Source organism: Catharus ustulatus, chromosome 6 (genome assembly GCF_009819885.2).
Source record: "Catharus ustulatus isolate bCatUst1 chromosome 6, bCatUst1.pri.v2, whole genome shotgun sequence".
Classification (NCBI taxonomy): domain Eukaryota; kingdom Metazoa; phylum Chordata; class Aves; order Passeriformes; family Turdidae; genus Catharus; species Catharus ustulatus.
In genome coordinates, this window is record NC_046226.1 from 10,020,935 (window position 1) to 10,042,169 (window position 21,235).

Genomic DNA, 21,235 nt, shown 5'->3' on the forward strand with positions numbered 1-21,235 from the left:
AAAAATTTTCAAACATTACTTTGCTCCATACAGCATCAACTTTATGTATTTACTGATAAGACACCAAAAACATGACAAATTTGATGCCTGATTTTTGATTTTAGATCTCATTTATTTAATTCTGTGTTCATTTTATTCAATCTAAAGCATGTTATTGCTGTGTATCCATTATTTAATAATGAGACAACTTAGCTTTTGTGACCATAGTGAAGATGTGCACTACTTTTCGCATTAATCAAGTATTTTTATGTTTGAGGATTTTTTTAACTGGAGTGTATACAGCATTTTCTCAGACTGCATGCACAGTTCCCTTGTTTTGGTGTGATCTGACATGCAGTATACCTTGGGAATCTTTTAATACTAGCAGGCTCAGCAAGTAGTCCTTGCTGCTTTTCTCTATGATAAGAATAGCTGTGGGAAGGTTGAGTAGTATAAAGAGGAAAAAGAAAAAACTATCTGCACTTCAAAGATTCCCTTCAGATGTAGCAGATAGAAAATCCACACAGATTACTGCAGAAGCTGTAGGTGAAATTAAAAGTTGCCATCTCCAATATATGCATTTGCCTGAAGTATTCCCTACGTTTACATATTCTAGGGCAGACACAGCTGTAAACATACATATTGCCTTCTTTATCTAGTCTGAAAGTGTTGGGACTTTAAACTTGGGGTCTGTTAATCCTGAGATCCCATTTACAGTCCAAAGAATTATGTGTCCAGTATGTAGCAATCTTGATTATATTCCGGTCAGGATGTGGGAAAGATGCTATTAGAAACAAAACAATCAATTCACTCAGGCAGTCCCACAAACATGCTTTATGGCATCTGCCTCCTACTCATTTCAAGTGAGGGTTTATAGTGACACATTGGTGAAGATTAGTACACAACTGCAGGCAGATGCCCATGACTGATTCAATTGTTTGCACTGACACTCACAATTGCTGTAATTGCAGCTGGAGTGATAAAAGTCATTGCAAAAAAACAGACAAAGCGAAATCAACATTGTTCCTCAGAGATTTTATTAGCTGAAATCCAGAAAGGCACAATCCACTGTTTTTCCTTGGTATGAATTCACCACAGCATTTCCATTTGCTATGCCTGCAATACTGTCCTCTGCGGTTTAACATAAGAACATTCAAAAGGCTTCTTTAAAATCAGAACTTGTAAAAGGAACAGCCATGCATTGCAGCCTCATTTGCTTAAAATAATTTCTTTCCAAAAAAGTGATTAAAATATAAAGGCAGCAAATGATTTTTAGGCAATCAGTGTGATCCTAAATCAAGAATCTTTCTAAGCTGTAGCTTTCCTGCATACACCAAGCAGCGCTACCATTGTTCCTTTCCTCTTTTCCTCCCATTGCAGCTTAGCACCATTAATGCTTGAAGCTGGTGTTGCTGATGAGGAGTGACCATGTTCCACAGCCCCTGGAGAAAGAGAGAATGGACATTTAGAATAGGCAGTGTCCAAAGCCTTCCCAAGGACAGATTACCCTGTAGCCTGCCAAGCCAGTTCTCACGCAGGGCTGAAGACTTCCTTCAGACCGCCTACACTACTGGTGGCTCAGTCCAAAAGAATTATGAGGTGATCTGTGGAGGAGTTGGGGATTAACACATTCACTCCTCACTTACAAAAGAAAAGGGATTTTTGCAGACCTATTTCAGTGAAAATGGAAATCCCTTTGCAGCATAACTCATATTCTAAAGGTATTTTTGCATTGCCATCCTCACTGCTGAAAAACTTGCATTTAAATGCTCAAGATTGTGTTTGTATCTAATCCTTCTATATTGGGTAAAACCAAAGAAAACCCCAAAAATTAAAGGAAAGCAAAGAAATCTGCCTGATTGTGTCCTTCATTAATATAAACCAGTATGGAGAAAATAAAAAAATTCCAGTTGCAGTCCGCACTAACATCTCTCAAATGGGACACGCAAGTGGCCAGATAACCATCGATGCAGCAAAACCTTTAATTACATTTTGTGCTAATTTTAATAAATAAAGGAGATCATCTCCTCCCAATATTTAAATTTGGATTAGACTTGCCAATATATTGGATAAATCTAAATAAAAAATGTATTGCATCAGAAAGGAGCTCTGAGAAATTAAGATGAGTGTTTTAAATGCTTCCAGTTACAGCACAGCACAGCACTGGAGTAGATCAAATGCCCCAACAAGTTCCCTATAGAGAGACTTGTCAGATCCGATGCTCTGAACACGAGACACGCACACAGGGCCAGGGAAACACACCTTGGATGATGGCAGCACAGAAGGGATTCATGTCAGGCACAACCAGGCAGCTGCCTCTGTGGCCTGAGGAAGAGGGAGGCCATGGCACTGCCCTGTCCTGTGCCAGAGCAGGAGCAGCCCCTGGGCATAGCTCTCTGTGCCAGAGATTTCTGCAGCCCACATGTGGAGTACAACTAACTAGTTAGTTGTACAACTAGTTGTTAGTTAGTACAGCTAGCTCCGGTCTGTGACAAATCTGGCACGCGTTTCCCATGGGGTTGACAATGTTACACCAGGAGATTGTCTGGTTTAGGGTGCTCCATTAAAAGCCAGAAGGAGAGGGCAGGTGGGGATGCTGCAGGTGGCAGAGTGGCCCACCCTGAATGGCTGTGGTGGCCGTGCAGCTGTCCTGGGGAAGGGAACACTCCTGTGCTGGGGCATGGCACCCTGAGAGCTGGGCCTGGCCAACGTGCCTGATAAAAGGTATTTCCTCTCCAATGCAGGCAAGACAGAGGAACCTTTTATTGCAACAGGCTGATAGAACATCGTTGCCCTCAGTGATTTTATTTTAGTAGCTTATACATTTCCAGCCAAGTTCAGAACTACACTGTGGAACCACAAAAAAGCATTTCTAGGTTCAGGCAGAAAGACTAATAAACATTAGCCCCATTCTACAAAGAAGGATTTAAGTGTTCAGAGTCAAGTCAGAAACCAAGACAGGGACAGCACATGAACCCAGATGTCCCAGGGTGTACTAGGGCTTAAATACAAGATGCCTCTTCATACTCATGCTGATGATACATTTCAGAACTCCAGCACACGAGAACAAAATCTTACCTTTCTTACTGCTTTTGTCTAAGGAAGTCAAGAACCTCCTTCTGTCCTGTAGCCTCTGCCTGTAAGAAGAAACTTGATTAAATCCAATCATCGTGTGCACCAGGACATGCAAATACTCACTTGTGAGAATTAAGATTTCGTTACCACAAAATAATTAAAATCCAATTTAAATTTTAATTCCTCTGACATAAATGAGAAAATTCTTGTTCCAACTATTTATTACTTCACAACAGCACCAGGTTTGACTTTGTAACAAATTCTAATCCAGTTTATAGTCCAACATATATTTTTCCTAAATTGTTATTATCCAAGAGCACATGTTATTACTCAGGTAGCACACCAAGGGAGCACAGCTGTATGGACACTTACTACTTGTAGGGGTTTCCTGCCATCATAACCAGTTTGCTCCAGGTCTGCACCAGCCAGATACCAGGCACACAGCCCATCCACATCTCCTTTAGCTGCAAGGCTGGAAAAGAATAATTAATACTGGTTGTAAATCTTTCAGTTAATTTCAGTGAACTCCTGGGTCCTGTCAATGAGCTCAGCAGGTGAAGGCTGAACCAGGCTCAACATGGCTACCAGGGTAGACAGGTAAGGAACAGTATTACAACAGCTTTGAATAGCTGAGCAAGCAACACAGCTTGATGAATCAGTTCCTTAAATTATTAGGGCTGTGCTATAAGTACTTACAACAGGCTAGTTTCACATAGTGGGTGTGACTATGACCAAAGGGGAAAAAAAAGTCACGCAGTTTCATATTTCACAACACAATATTTATCTCATGAAATGAGTTGGGGGGAGGGCAATGGCTAAATCAAGATGCAGCTGAGTGAGAGCACAAGCAGATGTGCCAGAAATCCATAGGACTTACTTAAAACTCCTAAGAAAACCCTGTCACAAGTTTGCATAACTATGTTTGATATCAGTAGTTATGACCTTAAGTACATTTATGTGATAGTATTTGGACAGTAACACAGCTATATTTGAGTTTCATGAAAAAAATTGTAGGATTTAAATGGGCAGCAAACAAAAAAAAACCGAAAAAATCTTTTCAAAGATGACCTCTGCCTGTCACATGTAACAAGCAATAGAAAGAATCAGAATGAATCATACACAAATAAGTTAAAGTTTTCAGAGGAATGCACACTGGGTTATTTCTTTGCACTTCTGCTGGTAGTCCTATCCACAATACTTAAAGCTTATTTTTAACTTTCATTTTGGTAAAAGGGCTAAGAGCCTGTACGTATGCAAAATCATGCCAGTCTGTACCAAGCCTGAAGACAGGCTGAACTGAAAGGAAGGCTGGGAGGATGACCTTCAGTCTTTTCAGGATATCTGCATCTGTGAGGCTTCAAACCTGAGCTTGCCATGAGCTTGCAGATTGTTTCAGCAGAACCTTATGGTAATCATCAAGTGAGGTTGAATCTAATTAAGAGAGAGGAAACCTCCCCAACATTATTGAGTTCAGAGTTTGCTGCCTTAACTAGAGCTTGCTGTGGGTGAAAAGCATGCAGCAGGGATGCAGATGGTGATTAGCTCTTGGGAGTGATGACCAAGCCAGGCAGACCTGGTGAAGAGTGGAGAAGGCTCAAGATGCAAGGGGCAGTCATGGAAGAAACCATGAAAGCAGGGCTGCAAAATTCACTTCTCTGCTAGGTTGAAATCACTTCTGTTGTTGATTAAATCACTTAAGTACCTGAAAATATGTTTTCAGGGGAGTGGACACCTCTAATTGCAGCAGTCCCAGAAGCTGGGCATGAAAAGGGAAAGCAAATGGTCTCTGTGTTCCTCCATGGAATTCCCAGTTGACCTGTAGCTGAGGCCTTTGGGGCACAGGGAAGTGGTAGTGGGGTACTAAGAGGTTTAACAGTGCTTCAGTCTGGCATCATGAAGGAAAGGATAGGATCAATAAATCATTAATGAAAACTGCCATCACAAAAGAAAAGGCCCCTCAGAAGCAATAAGGAAATAGAGGAAAGCAAAGGAGGTCCAACAGGAAGCTCAGTGAGAGGTTAGTAAGGAAACTGGAAACAGGAAAGAGGTAAGCATTAGTAAAGAAAAAATGTAAGCATTAGTAAAGCACAGAAACCGCTTAGCAGCCACTTTTGGAACACATGAATTTTCTTTATTTACAAAGACTAATCCCTTGCTGTTAACACTTTAAGGTCGTAGGCTAAGGAAGAAACAGAAAGCCTACTTAAAGAGTTGTGAGCATCACCAACACTGGACAGGAGAGCACATTGTATTTGCCAAACAGAATCGCATCGTTCAGCCATGTGCAAAGCGGAAACCACTTTGGTCAAAGACTTTCAGAAATACTACCAACCTATACACCCAGGGCACCACAGCTACATCTCTGTAAGCAACAAACAAGGAAGGCTGCACTTACTGGAAATTTAACTGCCTATGAAGAGCACCTATTCAGAAAGAGCAATTTAACCCTTGCTGCAGAGGTCAAAACTGTGATCTCCTTCTGTGACATTAGAGCAATCCAAATACACAGAAGTTATCTTCAATTTTGCAGCAGCCATTTACTGATCAAGTGAGAGCCTTATTCTGTGGGGACTGTGACCAGAGAACAAAAGGTGATGTTGCTTGTGAGAAAATTTAGATACCAATCTAAATAGAAGATACCTACTATTTACTAGATTGATAATCACCACAAAACATTTTCTCTAAATCCAGATTTCCATAGTCAAGCCATACATCTTAATTTCCTTTACACACAGTTAGTGTACTTCATATGCTAAAATGTTTATAAGGACTTCTCATACACTATAGGAACCCTTGTTTCGGTATTTGTTTCAAAGATATTTATGCCAGCAATTCCAGCTACAAGTGCAACCTCTTATTATATAATGAAATGGAATAAAAATATCTTCAATATACACTTAAGATGTTTAAAACCTGCTTTTTTGATAAAGAATTATCTACCACAGTTTACTAAACTCTGACTGTACCTTTGACAGCCAAAAATCTCAGGCATCCTGCCTATCAGTACTCCTGCATTCAGAAAAATCATTATGTATCCAGTTCATAGTTTCAGCAGGGCTAATGCAGCCACGATGATGCCAGAGCTAAGGTATCAAGAAGAGTGACAGTGCTCTCTGTGCCTCCAATCACACCAACATCAAGCTGCAATTTAAGGGGTGCTTTTTACCACCAGGGGACCAGGAGCAAAGCTTGTCAGGTCTCAGAGGGTTTTTAAGGACAAGGGCCAATGCAGTTGTAGATTTGGGAAGTAAAAAGTACAGTGAAATGACACCTTGGGATTCCCTCCTGCATCTTCATGTACTAGGATTTCATCTTTCCCTGGAACACAAAGCTGTGCTTTATCAGCAAGTCTCCTTTTTCTGTGTCTATATAAAGCAATCAGGACAGAATTTCTTTTTTCCAGGTGTGTCATCACCCTGACAGAAGAGAAAAAAAATTTTTCTTTTTACTTTTTAAAAGATGAAGATCCAAAGGAAAAAATAAAAAAATAAAAGAGTCCAGCAGTCCAGTGCAAGTCATGGATTGCTCTGTCCTGAACACATGCTGTTCTTAGCTTGTCTCCACATCTCTCTCAGCTCAGACAGACTTCTTTGAAAGACAGCAAGCAGTAGAAGCTTGGTTCTTATTCCTGCAGAGGCATATTTACTCTTTCTTCCCCAGCCTTACCCCCTCTTTATGTTAAATTGAAGAGGCATGTTATTCTGAAAGGTGGGGATTTTGAAAGGCTGTATCCTTGTATATATCAATCATATCATATCATATATCATATCACCATACCATTTTATGAAATCTAAGAATATGAGGAAGCTGGTTTGGCTTTATGCCCCCGTTTGATTTTTTGAAGTAGACCTGAAGTACCTCAATTCTATACAAGCTTTTTTCCCTTTAAAAAACAAACACAAATCAACTGTTTACCAATTCCAGAAGTCCAGAAGCTTTCAGAATAAGTCTCAGTGTCCCAATTTATCTCACCACGGTTTGGTTTTTCAGACAGATGACAATACTATTGCAATATGAGAAGATATTCTGACATTTCTAACAGATTACTAACACTGAGATCTCATTTTGAAAGAAAGCCATGAACCAGATACCAAACATCAACAAAGTGATTCTAAAACCAGACTAACACCTCTCACTTTAAAAAAGACACCAGCAAATGAAACAATGAAAGATTTAATAACTGTGTGCATCTCAACTTCCCACACAAGAATTCCCACTGATACTGTCCAACCCTCAGTTCTGGCTGGTACTTCTTTCCCTCTCAAACATCACCAATACCAAAGGAACACATTTATTTTTATTTTATCTCCATAATCTTCCAAGTGAACTATCTATTCTATTCTATTCTATTCTATTCACTCTAAACAGGAGGCTGAGGAGACTATTAGAACACAAAAATCACTATTCATGGTCTTTCATAACACTTTGAGGATTGGTAGGTAGCAGAGGAAAAACATGCTTATAGTTTAATTCAGAGAGAATTGCATGGGGGAAAAAGTTAAGTTAGCTAAGTGCAGAAACACAGAGCTTATCAAAAAGCAAACAGCTTTATCCTTCTAAACCCCGAGAACTTGACATATTGCCTTGGTGACAAATTCAGACTGGTGGAAATTGCAGCTTAAGATACATTACAAGATAGAAGAAATGTAGAAAAGAGTTCAAACTAGACAAAGGGGAGATGTTATAAACAGCTGGTTCTATAAGCAGCTTGACCATGTGGCCACGTTGACTGCCATGAAGGTGCCAGTGCCTGCAAAGAAGGGGCTTAAAACAAGAGAGGACAGAGAAGTGAGCCAGAGCATGCTGGAAAAATGAGTGTATCAGTAAGGTCATCTGAGGACATCTGCAGAAGTCTCAGAGACATTTTGGCAAGAGGACAAACACCAGTACCTCAGATTTAGTAACTTACAGGTAGCTGAGTGACACTCTGTGGAAAAAGTCCACTTTGTTAGAAATGAGTATGCCAGGCCCTCTAAAACAACAGAGCAAATGAAGAGCTTCAGCTCTGCAGGAGCAGGGTAGGAGCAGCCACTTCAGCCACTGACCACTGCCTGCCTCTGCTCCTGCCACAGATCCAGGTGCACAATGATCTCTAAAAAGCTGTAACAAACTGCATGAGAACCCCATTTTGTTATTTTGTGTGAAGAACCCTTTTCCTCTTCTTGGTTTGTTTGTTTGGGTTTTTTTGTTTGGTTTTTTTTGTTGTTGTTTTGGGTTTTTTGTTGGGTTTTTTTTTCTTTCTTTCTTTTTGGTTTGGTTTTTTTTGTTTTGTTTTGGTTTTTTTTGTTTTGTTTTGGACATATTACTTCCAGGTCAGCTAGACAGACTGGTTCTGCACGTGCCACCAGGACTAAGAAAGGGGGCCAATTTATTTGCAGAGGAATGTCATTCCCTAAACCTTTTGGCAGAGGCAAACTGCACAACCCAAGGGTTTAGGTCTGTCCTGTCACTTGCAGTGCCCTGGGAAGTGCATATTTTGACTCCATGGTAAAAGCCTTATTACCCAGTCTCCTCTGAGCATGTTATGACAATGGAAGCACTCCAGACAGTGTTCCTCAGTTCCAGAATTACTCAAAGGACAGAGCCCAGAACATAAGCTTTACCTTGACCTTGTTTTGTAGACATTATACAGCACTGGCTGGTCCCTGCAAGTCTCATGATTTCCTGCCAAGTCCTGATATAAAGGCCAGTGCTCAGGGGGTTTTGTTTGTTTTTCAAAAGAAGAGAGAAGAGGAAATGCAGTAAAAACTACAAGTAATTTTTGGAAATACATGGAACCTTCTCACAATTTTCAGAGGACCAGTACTGGAAAAAATGAAATCTAACATCTATTTCTTTTTATAACACATATCCACATTGTTATATGTTGAAAGTAACTGTATGGAAAGCCAGCTCTAAGAGAATTATATTCTCTTAAAATTAAATATACTAATGGTGAGCAGCAGTTCACAAGTTTTGGGGTTAAACCTATTTGTCTGTTTGATTCAGTTATTTTTAAGAACAATACTCCATACTAATTGGAATAGAAGCCATTCCAATATAAGTGAAAAGTGGACTTTAGCACAATAAAAATGATACATTTTGTGCAGCTTTATTTTTAAAGAGAGATGTTACAAAATCACACCTTGAACAGCTTCTTTTCACCATTCCTCAGCAAGAGACTTTGGGGCGAAATGGGATATTTATTTGCTTCCAGCTCACTTACCCCACAATCATCTCTCCTTCGGAACTCTCTTGAGTTATTGGTGCTTTGGAACAGAATTGATTCCTAATTTCATCACTTCACTTGTTGCCTTATTATTCATCTATCACAGAAAGTGTCCCCTCGTGTGCCAGGGACTCAACTGTTTATTGAAAGTGCTCCATTTTTGAGTCTCCTCTGAAAAACTATCCCATTCCACACTCATTTTAGGGCTATCTCATATATCACATTTACCTGCAGAGTATTGTTCCAATGTCTTCCAAGTCATGGCATGAAAGGTGTGCTCCTGTTTCTCGTAACAAGTTAATCACCGGTATGTGCCTTTATGAGAGGAACAGGAAAAAAAAATGAGAAAGTGTCTTGACCTGGAGGGGCTTTTTACCCCCTGAATCCAACATTGTCATGTACACCAACAGTCAGTGAAAGTTCTCACATTCTCTTTTCCACAATCACAGAACCAATGAATCTTTTCCAAGGTGACAGATGCAGTAAACAGAGCTTTCCTCCCTCTCAAAAACTCATTCACGCACTAAGCTCAAGGAAGTGTTAAGTTCAGCTCTAAAAAGGAAAGGGATGCGTACCCTTCTCTTCCAAGAATTCTTAGTATCTTAAACTTAGTGCCAGTTTAATTTAACAGTAGAAGTATTAGTAACTGAAACACATGCAAACAGGGGGAATATTTATTACATAGCATCATTTCTGTATTTTAAAAAATACAATGCCCATATAGATCAGTCTTAAATAAAACATTCTGTCTTGCAGATAAGCAATGAATCAGCATATCAATGGAGAAGCTAATTGGATTTTCATGGCTTCAGAATGATGGTAAGTATTCTTGTGAACCTCCATCAAAATTACATCTTTTCCTAACTTCCTCCTCCCAATACCATTATTACTGATTTATACCTGGAGACTTCAGGAGGTCTTCCTTGTCCTTTCCTTTGAGATAAAGGGACAAATGGGACTACCAGCCAACACCTACACCTTAGTCAGATGCTTAAGAAACTCTGTGCAAAGGCTGCTCTCTAAAGGTACTCTTGTTGATAGAAAATAACATGACAAGTAAAAAATCTGAAATATACATTTTTCAAAACTAACCTAGTGGAAGGTTTAGAACTAGATTTGAAAAGGAGATGACAGAATGCTCCTCTGTTAAACAACTGATCTAGTTTACAAATCAAAACACCTTTTTTTTTTCTCCAGAAAGAGTATGATGACCCAGTAGATCAGGAATAGTTTCATAGTTCCTATTTTAAGCAAGTTGCTATAATATAACACTTCAAAATAAAGAGGTAGGCTTATTGTTTAATAGGAAATACATGAGTTTTTCCAACCAATTACCTAAAATATCATCTGTAGTAATTAAAAATAGAAAAATAGACTTCCTGTTTAATTACTTGGTGGTAGCCATGGGCCTTTCCATTTTTCAATTGGACTAAACTATTTATCTAATCCCTCTGCCTGTTTTTAGGAAACTTCATCTTCAATCAGAAGTTACTTTACAGTTATCCATATAAAGTCTATATAAGCTTGAAAATTATCCCTTGAGAGTGTGGTAAGAAATCAAAGGAATGCTACTTTTTTTTTTTTTAATATAAGATCTTTAGTTTCTAAACTAACCAAAGAACTGTACATGTCCTATAGGAATCATCTTGCTTTTCCAAACACAGGTTATTGACCCTAAGAGAGAAACTTTATTTTTTTTTAATTGTATTTTGTTCCAATTGACAGCCAAAAAAAAAAAAATCTTCCTTTGCTTCATAGCAAAACATTGCTGGGACAGCACATGCCTCAAGTTTGTTCAGTTATCTAAATTATTTTCTCAGGTGGGTCCCTTACAACATGGCTCGTCATCTACAAGCATCTCCTTGAGCCAACAAATAATGGCAGAGTCTCCTACTTTTCAATCCATGGTGAAGCATGAATTCTACACGTATGAATTTTTTAGTTTTTAGTCTTAATCCGAACAGTAATTAGCTGAAATGAAATTTGGCCTGAAATAGATTAAAGTAGAACATGTCTGTTCACTCAGGCCCTCATTGGTTACTGAACAGAACATGGGGAGTGTCTGTTTACTCTCCAACAACTGCACTGGAGTGTTCCTCATTTCCCACCTTATAGAGGAAATCTCAGCATGAAATGAGCATTTTTTGAAAACAAAAGCTTTGCTATGGGACAGCACTACAAGATAAAAGGCTGCAAAGCATGTTGTAGTGTTGTGTGGTATCTTCCCTAAATGTGCTCCACCTATAAGGACTGTATCTCTGGATACCAGCAAAAAGACATATTTTCTCTTCCTGTTCTAACTATTTACTCCTTATTGGTAGGAAGAATCTCTCCAGAAAGCCTTTCACATCCCACTCACACCACACAGCCATTACTGAGTGGGACTCTATAAATATTTGCTACAGACAGATTTGGGATCATTTACCCTGTTCATTTAATACAGCAAATTTAGGCAAGAAAAGAAAGTGGTTTGAAATAGATTAAATTTGTAGGCATCATAACCGATAATGTTTATAAAAAATGCTTACAATAAAGCATTTCCAAACAGAAGTACAATGTCCTGATGAGTCATTCAAAGTCACATTTCTTGGTGAAGTGGGAAGAAGTGCTGTGCACTACTGCTTGTTAAAGACAGGACAAGGGAGAGGAAGAGCAGGAGCAAATATTAATGCAAAGTTTAAAAGTGTCAGATTTAGTACTGTGGCTGTGAAGTGCAGCTCTCTCCAAGAAAGCAAACAGACCACCTCTCACATTCCCACCACTCAACATGAAAATATGCAGGAGGCAAGGCACTGCAGCTTGTTCCTACTTGCACCCCAATGCTATCTGCATTCTGAACAAACTAAAGCCCTCTCCAGAGCACCACTTCTGCTGTCTTGTACCTACCACAAAGGCCATTATTCATATCTCAAGAGGCTGGCGGTGAATTTTCTGATAGTGTTATGTCTTGGGCACATGAGATGTATTTGTCTTTAGAAATTGTTTCTGTAAGTGCTGGGCTCCTGTGGCTTTACAAAAGCCTCACAAGGGTCACAGTTGAGCTGATCTGAAGTTCAGGTGATGTCATGAGCCACAAACTTCTTGGGAACAGCTCCTGTTCTGTGACAGTAGAAAGCCAAGAGCAGAAGAACTGCTGGACAGCCAAAGCTCAAGGTGCAGAGGGATGGCAACATCCCAATGTCAGCCCCGGCTTGCACAGCTCCATGCTCATTTTAGCCCCACCTGTGAGCTCTTCCTGACCCTCCCTTTTCCTACTGTGTTCTGTCACCAAACCATGGCTCTTGGTCAGACACAGGCTACAGAAACAATGTCATTCTGCATATGTTACTTGAGATAGCTTTTTAGTAGTATCAGTTATTCATCCCTCTCTGAAGGAAAAAAGCAAATAGACAAAAGGTGTTTCTAGTGTCTCATACTTGCTAGGTTCCATTGTTGATAAAGCTAGACATTAAAAATTGAGTGTATACTAATATTTTAATATATTAATAGCCGAATATCTGATCTGGTGCAATCTTCATTCAGCACTATGAGCAAAGTTTGAGTTCCAGGTAAAGGCATCCACACTCCTACCAGTCCATGAGGGCTCTGGATTCACAGGGATCCAGGTTCTGTACAGTATCTATCATCCCAGGCCCTCACCTGGCAGACACTTATTAAAAGTGAATCAACTTCAAAAGGGATGAATCATACATGTGAAATTAACACACATGTAAGAGTTTGCAGGATTGGGGCCTTAGGGTACACACCTTCCACCAACTCTCGTTAAAGAAATGCAGGTGTAATGTATATCCAAACTTGACTGGCTTCATTCTTTTTAATGCTTGCTCCCCTAGCAACCAGAATGGTTATGGCAGGATCAGCTTAGTTTCACTTGTTCAGTTTTCTGCATGGCATCAGTGGGAATTTCATGCTCAAACACTGTAAGAACAGGCTTCAGTGTACTTCTTGAAGTCAGGGGTGGTTAGATTTTCTCTCTGCCTTAGATTTCCTGAAGTAATGTAAATGTAACCTTGCAAAATATCAAGTATTTAAATTCATATTTACGTGGGAGGTAATTTTACTACCTCTAATCTGATGTTCTCACAGCACTGTATGAGCAACTCCCCATTTTCAACCTTTTACCACTGCTCTACAAGTAAATGGAAGTACTTTTACTACTTAAAATATACACAATTTTTATTCAAGACATTTTCCTGCTTAGAGAGTTTCTGTTATTAAAAAAATATTATTCTATTGTTTTGAAAATGAATTATCCCTCAAGGGTGCTGTAAGAAATTAAAGGAATGCTACTTATTTTGATATGTCAAGCAACTGGCCTAAATTAACAGTGGTCTGTTTAGCTTCATGCATAAAGTGAGCGAGACTACAGGCAACCTGCAGAGTTACAAATGAAAAAGCAGAAATGCAGTAGTTTATTTCTTATTTAGAAAGAAACAAAGAGTCACTTAAAGTAAAAAAATTTAAGAGATTGTCATTGACATAAATCAAGTCACTGGTCTATCAGCTGACAGTGCTATGTTAAGAAGCTTTTAAGAGGAAACATAATTCCTGATCATCTTTACAAATTAATAAATGGAAGACAGAAATCAGTCATCATTATACAGGTTTGCATACTGCTTAAAAGGCAAGCCACTGAGAAATGGTACATAAAAGACTGGAAGAAAGCAATTTTTAAGATTAGTGGATACTGTATTGCAGTTAAATGCCAATTAAACAAATATTAATTCTCAGAAAATGGGATTAAGCTGATGCAATGTTCAGTAAAATTGAGAAAGTTACAATATAAAACAGTTTAAAGCATTTACTACTCATTATCATCAGTTTTTGCCCCCTCACCCCTTCCCTCTCTGCCACTTTCTATCAGGATAATATCTTTCCTTTCAGCTTGCAAGTGTTTAATAAATAGGATTTAAATACTTCTGTAGCAGAAATCTTTTTAGTGGGTATCTAATTACACACATATACAGCTGTCTGCTCTTTAGCATTCTCCTTTATATGCTTACCAGTGTGAAATGCAGTGTGAGTACACAGCAGATCATAAATACACATTTATGAGATTAGTTCTAAGTCAACTCTTCCTCTCATTCCGACAGTAGAAACAAAAAGAGAAACTGAAAATGGTTATGGTGCAGTTTCCTTTTACAATTCCCTGCATCAAAATGGGTGTGCAGTTTTAAAGAGCTTAAGAGTCATAGTAGGAGTCTAATATAGGAGTGGCAATTCTAAGGAATCCAAACAACAAGCTCATGTGAAATTCCTCAGGCGGTAGATGGGTGCGGTAAAAAAAGTAGGTGCCTGATTTGCAGGAACATCTAATAGTATCTAATGCTTTAGCATTTTCTCACATTGGACCAGAGCCACCTCTATTCAACTCCAAGGTTATTTGTTTGATTTGCTGTTGGGCTTGGTTTTGCTTTAAGACTGCAGAGGTTATATATTCATGAGGTAAAGCAACAGCCACAAAGCTGTTGGGGACCATGCAGGAGGAATGGCAATAGCACAGCACGGCCAGGACAGCTCCAGCTCTCACAGTCAGAGAGTCTGGAGAGTTTTCCACATCTGGTCTTTGAAACAGAAGAAGCCTTCAAGTTATTCCTGCAGCCTATCCATGGTAATCCAGGACTATCAGACCTCCCAGGGAGCTAACTCTAGCTTGACAGACCAGGTGAACCTGTCAACCTTAGAAAGCTGTAGGAATATTTGGGGACATTCACTCATGAAGACCATGAAAATTCAATGACTCCGAGCTCTTTTACAGGAAAAAATGGCTTTTCTCCTGCTATGATACAGACTGAATATGAGATAAGGAGCTGAAAGTGGATCAAAGACAAGGAGAGATTATGGTGTGCAGCTTCTAACATGCTGGAAGACCAATGGCTCTATGAATCCCCAGGCTATACAAACTAAATCTTAGAAAATTAAATTCTGATTACTGATAGCTTTTATATTCTGTGTTATGGCCATTCCTTAGGACTATACAACATGAAACAGACCAGTAAAGTGCAAGTCCGTGACTACCATTCAAGAACTGCTGACATTCATAACAGCAGGAAGAGGAAATCCACAAAGCAGGCAGAGCCATGCAACCAACCCATATAATTATGAGTGGGTGGAAGGGAAAAATCAAAAAACCAGTCATTCAGCAAGAGACTCAGGAAAGCACTGGTGGAAGGGGAAGATTAAAACATGTCAACCTACCAGTATATTTTGTGCCAACTGAAACAGTCTGGTCTTGATGAGAAAGGGAAGGGCAGAAAGAGAACAAGCCCATGGTCCTGCACTCTCACTTCTGACAATCAAAAGGAGTGATCAGTTTGGCTCTGTTTAATAAGGAAGCTTCAGAATAAAGAGTGAAGCCTTGAAATTATGGACAAAGTCTTGGCAGGAGGACAGCAATAATACCTTATGCTAAAATTCTGCATGCATACCAAGTTGTTTGCTTTCATTCCACATTATTTAAAAAAATATTTTCATTTAGGCTAGTCACATCCTTTGAAATAAGCTGATATGTGTTATTTTAACCACTGTCATTTACACATGACTGCTGAGAGCAGACAAGACCAGAACACAGGATGGATGGAGTTAAAATCCAAAATGACAAAAGGTTTATAAACTTTATATAGAGCAGTAGATAAATTGTTACCTGAACTCGATCGCATTCATCAGCGGGGTAGATCCATATCTGTCTCTGGCATAAACAGTCGCGCCAGACGTCAACAAATACTCAACTAAGGGCAGGTGCCCTTCGGAGGCTGCAATGTGGAGTGGAGTTCGGCCGTCGTAGTCTCCACAGCTCAGGTTTCCACCCTACAAAAGGACATATCCTTCACATGCCAAAAGGATAATGGCTGCACATTAAGCTGTTGCAAACATCACACAGTAGGATGTATACATCACATTTTAATTCTGCCATCAATATTGTTAAGACTGTCACAGTTTATCTTGCAGCATTGTTTTAGTACCAATAAAGATATTTATTCCATCTCCTGCATGTTTCCTGCTGAGATATGTTCTTTATTACAGCACACCATACAGCAGCTTTGTAGACTAGCCCATAGACTGTTAACTGTCTTAGTTAATTCCTACTTTCAAGACATATTTATCGTTTCTTGAGGCCCATTACCAAAATCAATAGTAGGGTAAACTAAGGCAAAGAGGGGGGGAAAAGAGAAGAGATGACAGGGAAATGCCTGTTTCTTCTTTGGGTATAACCCAAGTCAAAGCTTTGGGGAGAGCCAGAAATCCTGAATTAGCACTGCACTGTGTTTTGCTTAAATAAAATTTTCAAGCTCTTTTTTTTTTTATTCCTGACAGATTTACATCCAAGAGGTGGATACTATGAATATGCATAAAAGAAAGTTACAGTAATTTCACGATTATAAGCCGTACCATTTTGACTAAAATTTTGGTCCGAACCCAAAGTGCGGCTTATAATCAGGTGCAGCTTATATATGGACAAAGAACGAAAAGTTGCTGTTGTAGTTTGGAGGACACGTGTCTGCTGAGAAAGGCAGGAGCCTCTCTTTGAAATGATGTAAACCCTCTCCCTCCAAATTATTACAATTTTGAAATCAAGTAGCTCTCAGGCAAAGATATGGGAATTAGGAATAACAGTTCTTTTCTAGGAAAATTAAAATAGAAATACAGTACTACAAAGAAACAAACTCCAAACCCTGACAAAGTCAGAGTACAACCTGGCACCCCGGCAGGCAGGGTGTTGGTAGCAGTCCCATTAAATGGTGGCTGCAGTCCTTTTGTAGTGATAGATATGGTTCAGTTGAAGCAGTGCTCCTGTACAAGGTGCAGTTTCCCTCCAGAGGTCCAGTGGTGATGTGGAGAAATCCGGTTTTCCTCTGGAGTCCAGTGGAGAAAGGGGCTACCTTAGTGTCCCAAAACCTCTGTTTTTATCTTGGTAAGAAATGTTGGGCTCTTCCCCCTGGCTGGAGCAACTTCCAATGGGATGCAGTAATTTTATCAGTCCCACAGTGGGACTCAATGGACCATTAGCAGAAAATGACTCGCTGGGGGAAGGATGGGTTGTGAAAAGATAAAGAACAGTGCCCTGCCTGGTTTCAATGGATGGCCCATTAGCAGAATATCTCCCACGGAGATAAGGATCACTGCCCCCACCCTCAACAGATGGTGATAGAACAGATACCTTTTATCACACTCTGTATTGTAACATGCAGCTTATAATCAGGTGTGGCTTATAATTGTGAAATTACTGTACATGAAAAGAAAGCAGCACAAATAATTTTTAAATGTTCCAAAGTTAGCAGATAAGAACTTGCATCTTAATCTACCTGTATTTTCAAGTTCTAAAGAAAATGTAAACAGTTGAAAACCAGAGAGGGACAAGAACATACCAGTTCTGAAAGGCAAAGACCAAGAAGTCTAGAAGCCACTTGTAATTGTCATAGCACCTTGACTCTAAATCTTAGGTTGTCATTTTACATGAGCATGGCTTTCTATCATCAGTTACAGTTCTATTTAAAAATTAAGGTTTTGTACACACTGTTCATTTTACATTACCATTTCTGCTATGGCTCTTAGTGCATTTATGTCACCCAGTTTAGCTGCAGCACAAGCCAAAGGTGGAATTAATGCATCTCGTACGGCTTCTAACTCCTGGGAAACAAATAAAATTAAACACTTAATATCAGCCTTGCCTCTAATGTGATTGACACCCAAGTTGTAAAACTACTGCCCTTGCTTTCATGTAAAGTTTCCAAATTAGTCATTTGGATATTTAGAAATAGTAGCATTTAGTTCTTGGAAGGAAAGAAGTCTCATGTTTATTTTACATTTTGTCAGTCTCACATCATTTGATTTATATTCCTCCCTGGCAACACTACAAGTACCTGATATCTTTATAAACCATTTAAGGTGCACACACTAATTGCCATCTCTGTACTACCATAGCTACACATCAGTTCAGTAAGAGAAACAGTGCTGGTGGGAGCTGGAAAAGACCATGTCCTCAAGACTGGATCAATTTTATTACTGCTATTCCTCAGATATTTGTATTTGTAAACCTACACTGACAAGCCTCCTAGGCTCCCTGAATATTCTCCCATTTCTCATGCTTACTAAAGAAGAACTAAAGAATACCTTAGTATTCATTAGTTAATAAAAATCCCATCTTCCCTGAATCCAAATCAAGAGAAAAGTGAGTATTAGTACAACCAGTAGTATATTATCTAATTTATATTTATATTACATTTTCTAATTGGGAGGGACTAAATTACACTTGTGCAATGCTTCCTTAGTATCAGCCTCCTCTGACTGTACAATTAAGCTGTTTTACCCATTATTATTTGGATTGCTCCTAACTGTCAATACATTTGACCACAAAAATATAAAGCACTTCTTCATATCATCGATACCCTGAATTAGAGTGTCTGTCTGAGGCTTGTTAATGCAACCAGCCAGCCAAAAATTATCCCAAGATAGAACTACAAAGAGGGGGAAAAAGTTAATATGTTTTTAATTAAAACCAGTTATAGAATTTTCATTGTGTCCTGTCTCCCTAACTCCATAGTTCAATTTTCTTACAGCTTTGGTGTTCATCTTTAATCTAGGCTCATTTAACTCAGTTTACAGTTTTACATTATATTAATTTAAAATATGTAAGTATATACCTCCTTGCTGCTGATACTTAGAGATTTGGCAATCACTTGAATAAACTTGCTATCTCTCAAAGAGATCTTGGCTCCTGTGGGTACAACAGTCATTTCTCCTCTTAGATTCTCACTCAGCATCTGAAAAGCAAGCAATCAAACCCTTTGTTAGCAGAAGAAAAATATGGTGGTAGTCTAATAAAAAAATTTTAGAATCAAGTTAGAAAATTGTTTTGGAGGAATTATGGAAACTAATTGAATGCAGACAAAAGATTAAAGAAATAGTTACTGTCCCATGCAGACTGCACGTTTAAAAAGACAAAGGAGAGAGAGAGACAGGCAAACAAAACTTTCTTCCAAAGCAAAGAAAACCAAAATAAACACATAACAAAACACCCCAAATTTTAGAATATGCGGACAAAAGTTCCCTAGTGGGGTAAGCTGCAGCCTACTTAAAAACACAAAGATAATGAGTAATGAGCAGAGTGAGGCTTAAGACCAGAATATTCTGAAATGCTGCCTCTTGCCAGCATTCACAAACCTCAGGACTCCTACACAGACTGTGTACATAGACCTCAAAACAAAGCCCAGTGCTGCCTGTAGACAGTCATCTATTTCCATGGGTTTTCAAACAGCTCCATTAACCCTGATTTTGTTAAAATTTAGACCTAGATCCAGCTTTGAATGCAGAAAATCTACAGTAGTACCAGTCATTAAGTATCCAAACAGGCATGTAACAGTTTGCAGGATGGGTGTCTCCAATATAACTGGGAAAAAAGACCAAATCAAAATGTAAAAAGGTCAGCCAATTCATGTGCAGAAAGTACTTGAATAGGGCAATAAAGAAATAAAAGTACTCTAAATGACAGATTCTGGGAAACTTGGAGAAACAGATAGAAGCCAGTCATCAAGAAAAAGTAACTAGTTTCCTCAATTCTGACAATTTTACACACTGGCACTCTTTCAGGAAAGGTTGCTGATGCAGCTATAAAGCACATAGTTATTTCAATTAGAATTTTAAAAAGTAGGATTGTGAAAGTTTGCAAGAAACAGATGTGATGTTGGCAGGAGGAATGCCCCAGGTTTACTTATGTCTAGGCATGCCCTTTATTAAAAAAAAACCCTCCAAGCTGACAACACCATAGCTGTCTGCTGGAAGAGTCCCATATTCATGTAACTCAGAGGATACCAACTGCTTTGGCACACTTTTAGAATTTGACAGGTTGAGATCATTGCTTTACACAGGTAACCTTAGCAATTGGCACCTGCACTAAATGCACCCAGTGCAAAACCCTGTATGCCTGATTCAGTCCTACCAGCTCTTCAGACATTTGTATGTGTCTGGGGGCACATTCCTCACTCTTCATGTTGAAAAAGAATCCTAAAATAACTACGCCAGCTTCAGGAGAGCTTCTGTCTCTTGGGAGACTATTGTTTGGTGATATGTTTAGCTGAAGATATTGCCACAGACAACATATTTCCAGGCTTTCTTCTTCTCCTGGTCTCTGTAACTCATTCCTGCCCAGGCAATGCAGCATGCTGTTCCCTTAGTTGTGCCAGCACAATTGTTTGTGGGTCTGTACAATAAGTCAAATGAGGAAAACAATCCTGCACAACTCAAAGAAATTGCAAAAGTTATTTTGTTTTTCAAACCATATAAAGGAGGTCCAGCACGCCACCACACAAACACTGTGTGGCACAATCCAAAGGGCAGCACATGAAAACGCACAATTATCTTGTGACATGGTACCTAACTAAAACACCTTATCATCAAATCCTCACCTGAGCAAGTCAGCTATCTCACCTCAGCAAACTGGATCTCAAATTAAGTTTTAACTCACACACCCAGGCAAGATGCCAGCTGGGAAGGTTTCTCCTGTCCCAGGTCAAATAATCCACTGTGCAAGAAGATTAAAGTCTGCATTAAAAAAAAGCAAGCTAGTGCATGTATGTTCCAGGGTCAGTGAGTATGCCAAAGGAGTATCAGTGAAGAGCTGGAATTTCTGAAGTGCAAACACATCCAATATCCCTGCTCCTCACAGCACTGTGTCATCTGCCAGGCATGTCCTTGCACAGAGCATGTTCTGAGCATCCTAACACACACAGCTCCTCCTCCTTCCATTTCTCAGCTTTAGCAAACAACTGCAAGCTCAGAGGCTGAAACTGTGTCTAAGCACAGTAAGTGGTACTTCCAGCCACTACACTTATCATCACAGGTATCCAGATATGTTTGTCTCAAGAGCTGCTGCTGGTTGGAAGATGTGGAGCATAAAATAATGATCAGGTTTGTTATGGTTTTAATAAAAACAAAGCACCATCCTGAGATACACATGTGCCTACAGTGTTAAGTCTG

The 21,235-nt window shown here is 39.3% G+C and overlaps 1 protein-coding gene across 2 annotated transcripts in view; it reads right to left on the reverse strand.

Annotated features, from left to right (window-relative positions):
* Window positions 1–999: 999 nt before the first annotated feature.
* The window catches only part of ASPG (asparaginase), a 44,967-nt gene continuing 24,731 nt past the window's right edge, over window positions 1,000–21,235 (reverse strand). Inside the window, exons 10-16 of one of the 2 annotated variants that reach the window (XM_033062843.2) lie at window positions 18,904–19,023; window positions 17,795–17,890; window positions 15,906–16,069; window positions 9,491–9,577; window positions 3,427–3,526; window positions 3,058–3,116; window positions 1,000–1,421 (exon numbers count right to left, since the gene is read on the reverse strand). In XM_033062843.2, coding sequence (XP_032918734.1) covers window positions 3,063–3,116; window positions 3,427–3,526; window positions 9,491–9,577; window positions 15,906–16,069; window positions 17,795–17,890; window positions 18,904–19,023 — 621 coding nt within the window. In that variant the 3' untranslated portion in view covers window positions 1,000–1,421; window positions 3,058–3,062. Of the gene's footprint in view, window positions 1,422–3,057; window positions 3,117–3,426; window positions 3,527–9,490; window positions 9,578–10,640; window positions 15,552–15,905; window positions 16,070–17,794; window positions 17,891–18,903; window positions 19,024–21,235 lie in introns of those variants that run through there. The other variant, XM_033062844.2, reaches the window with a different exon arrangement.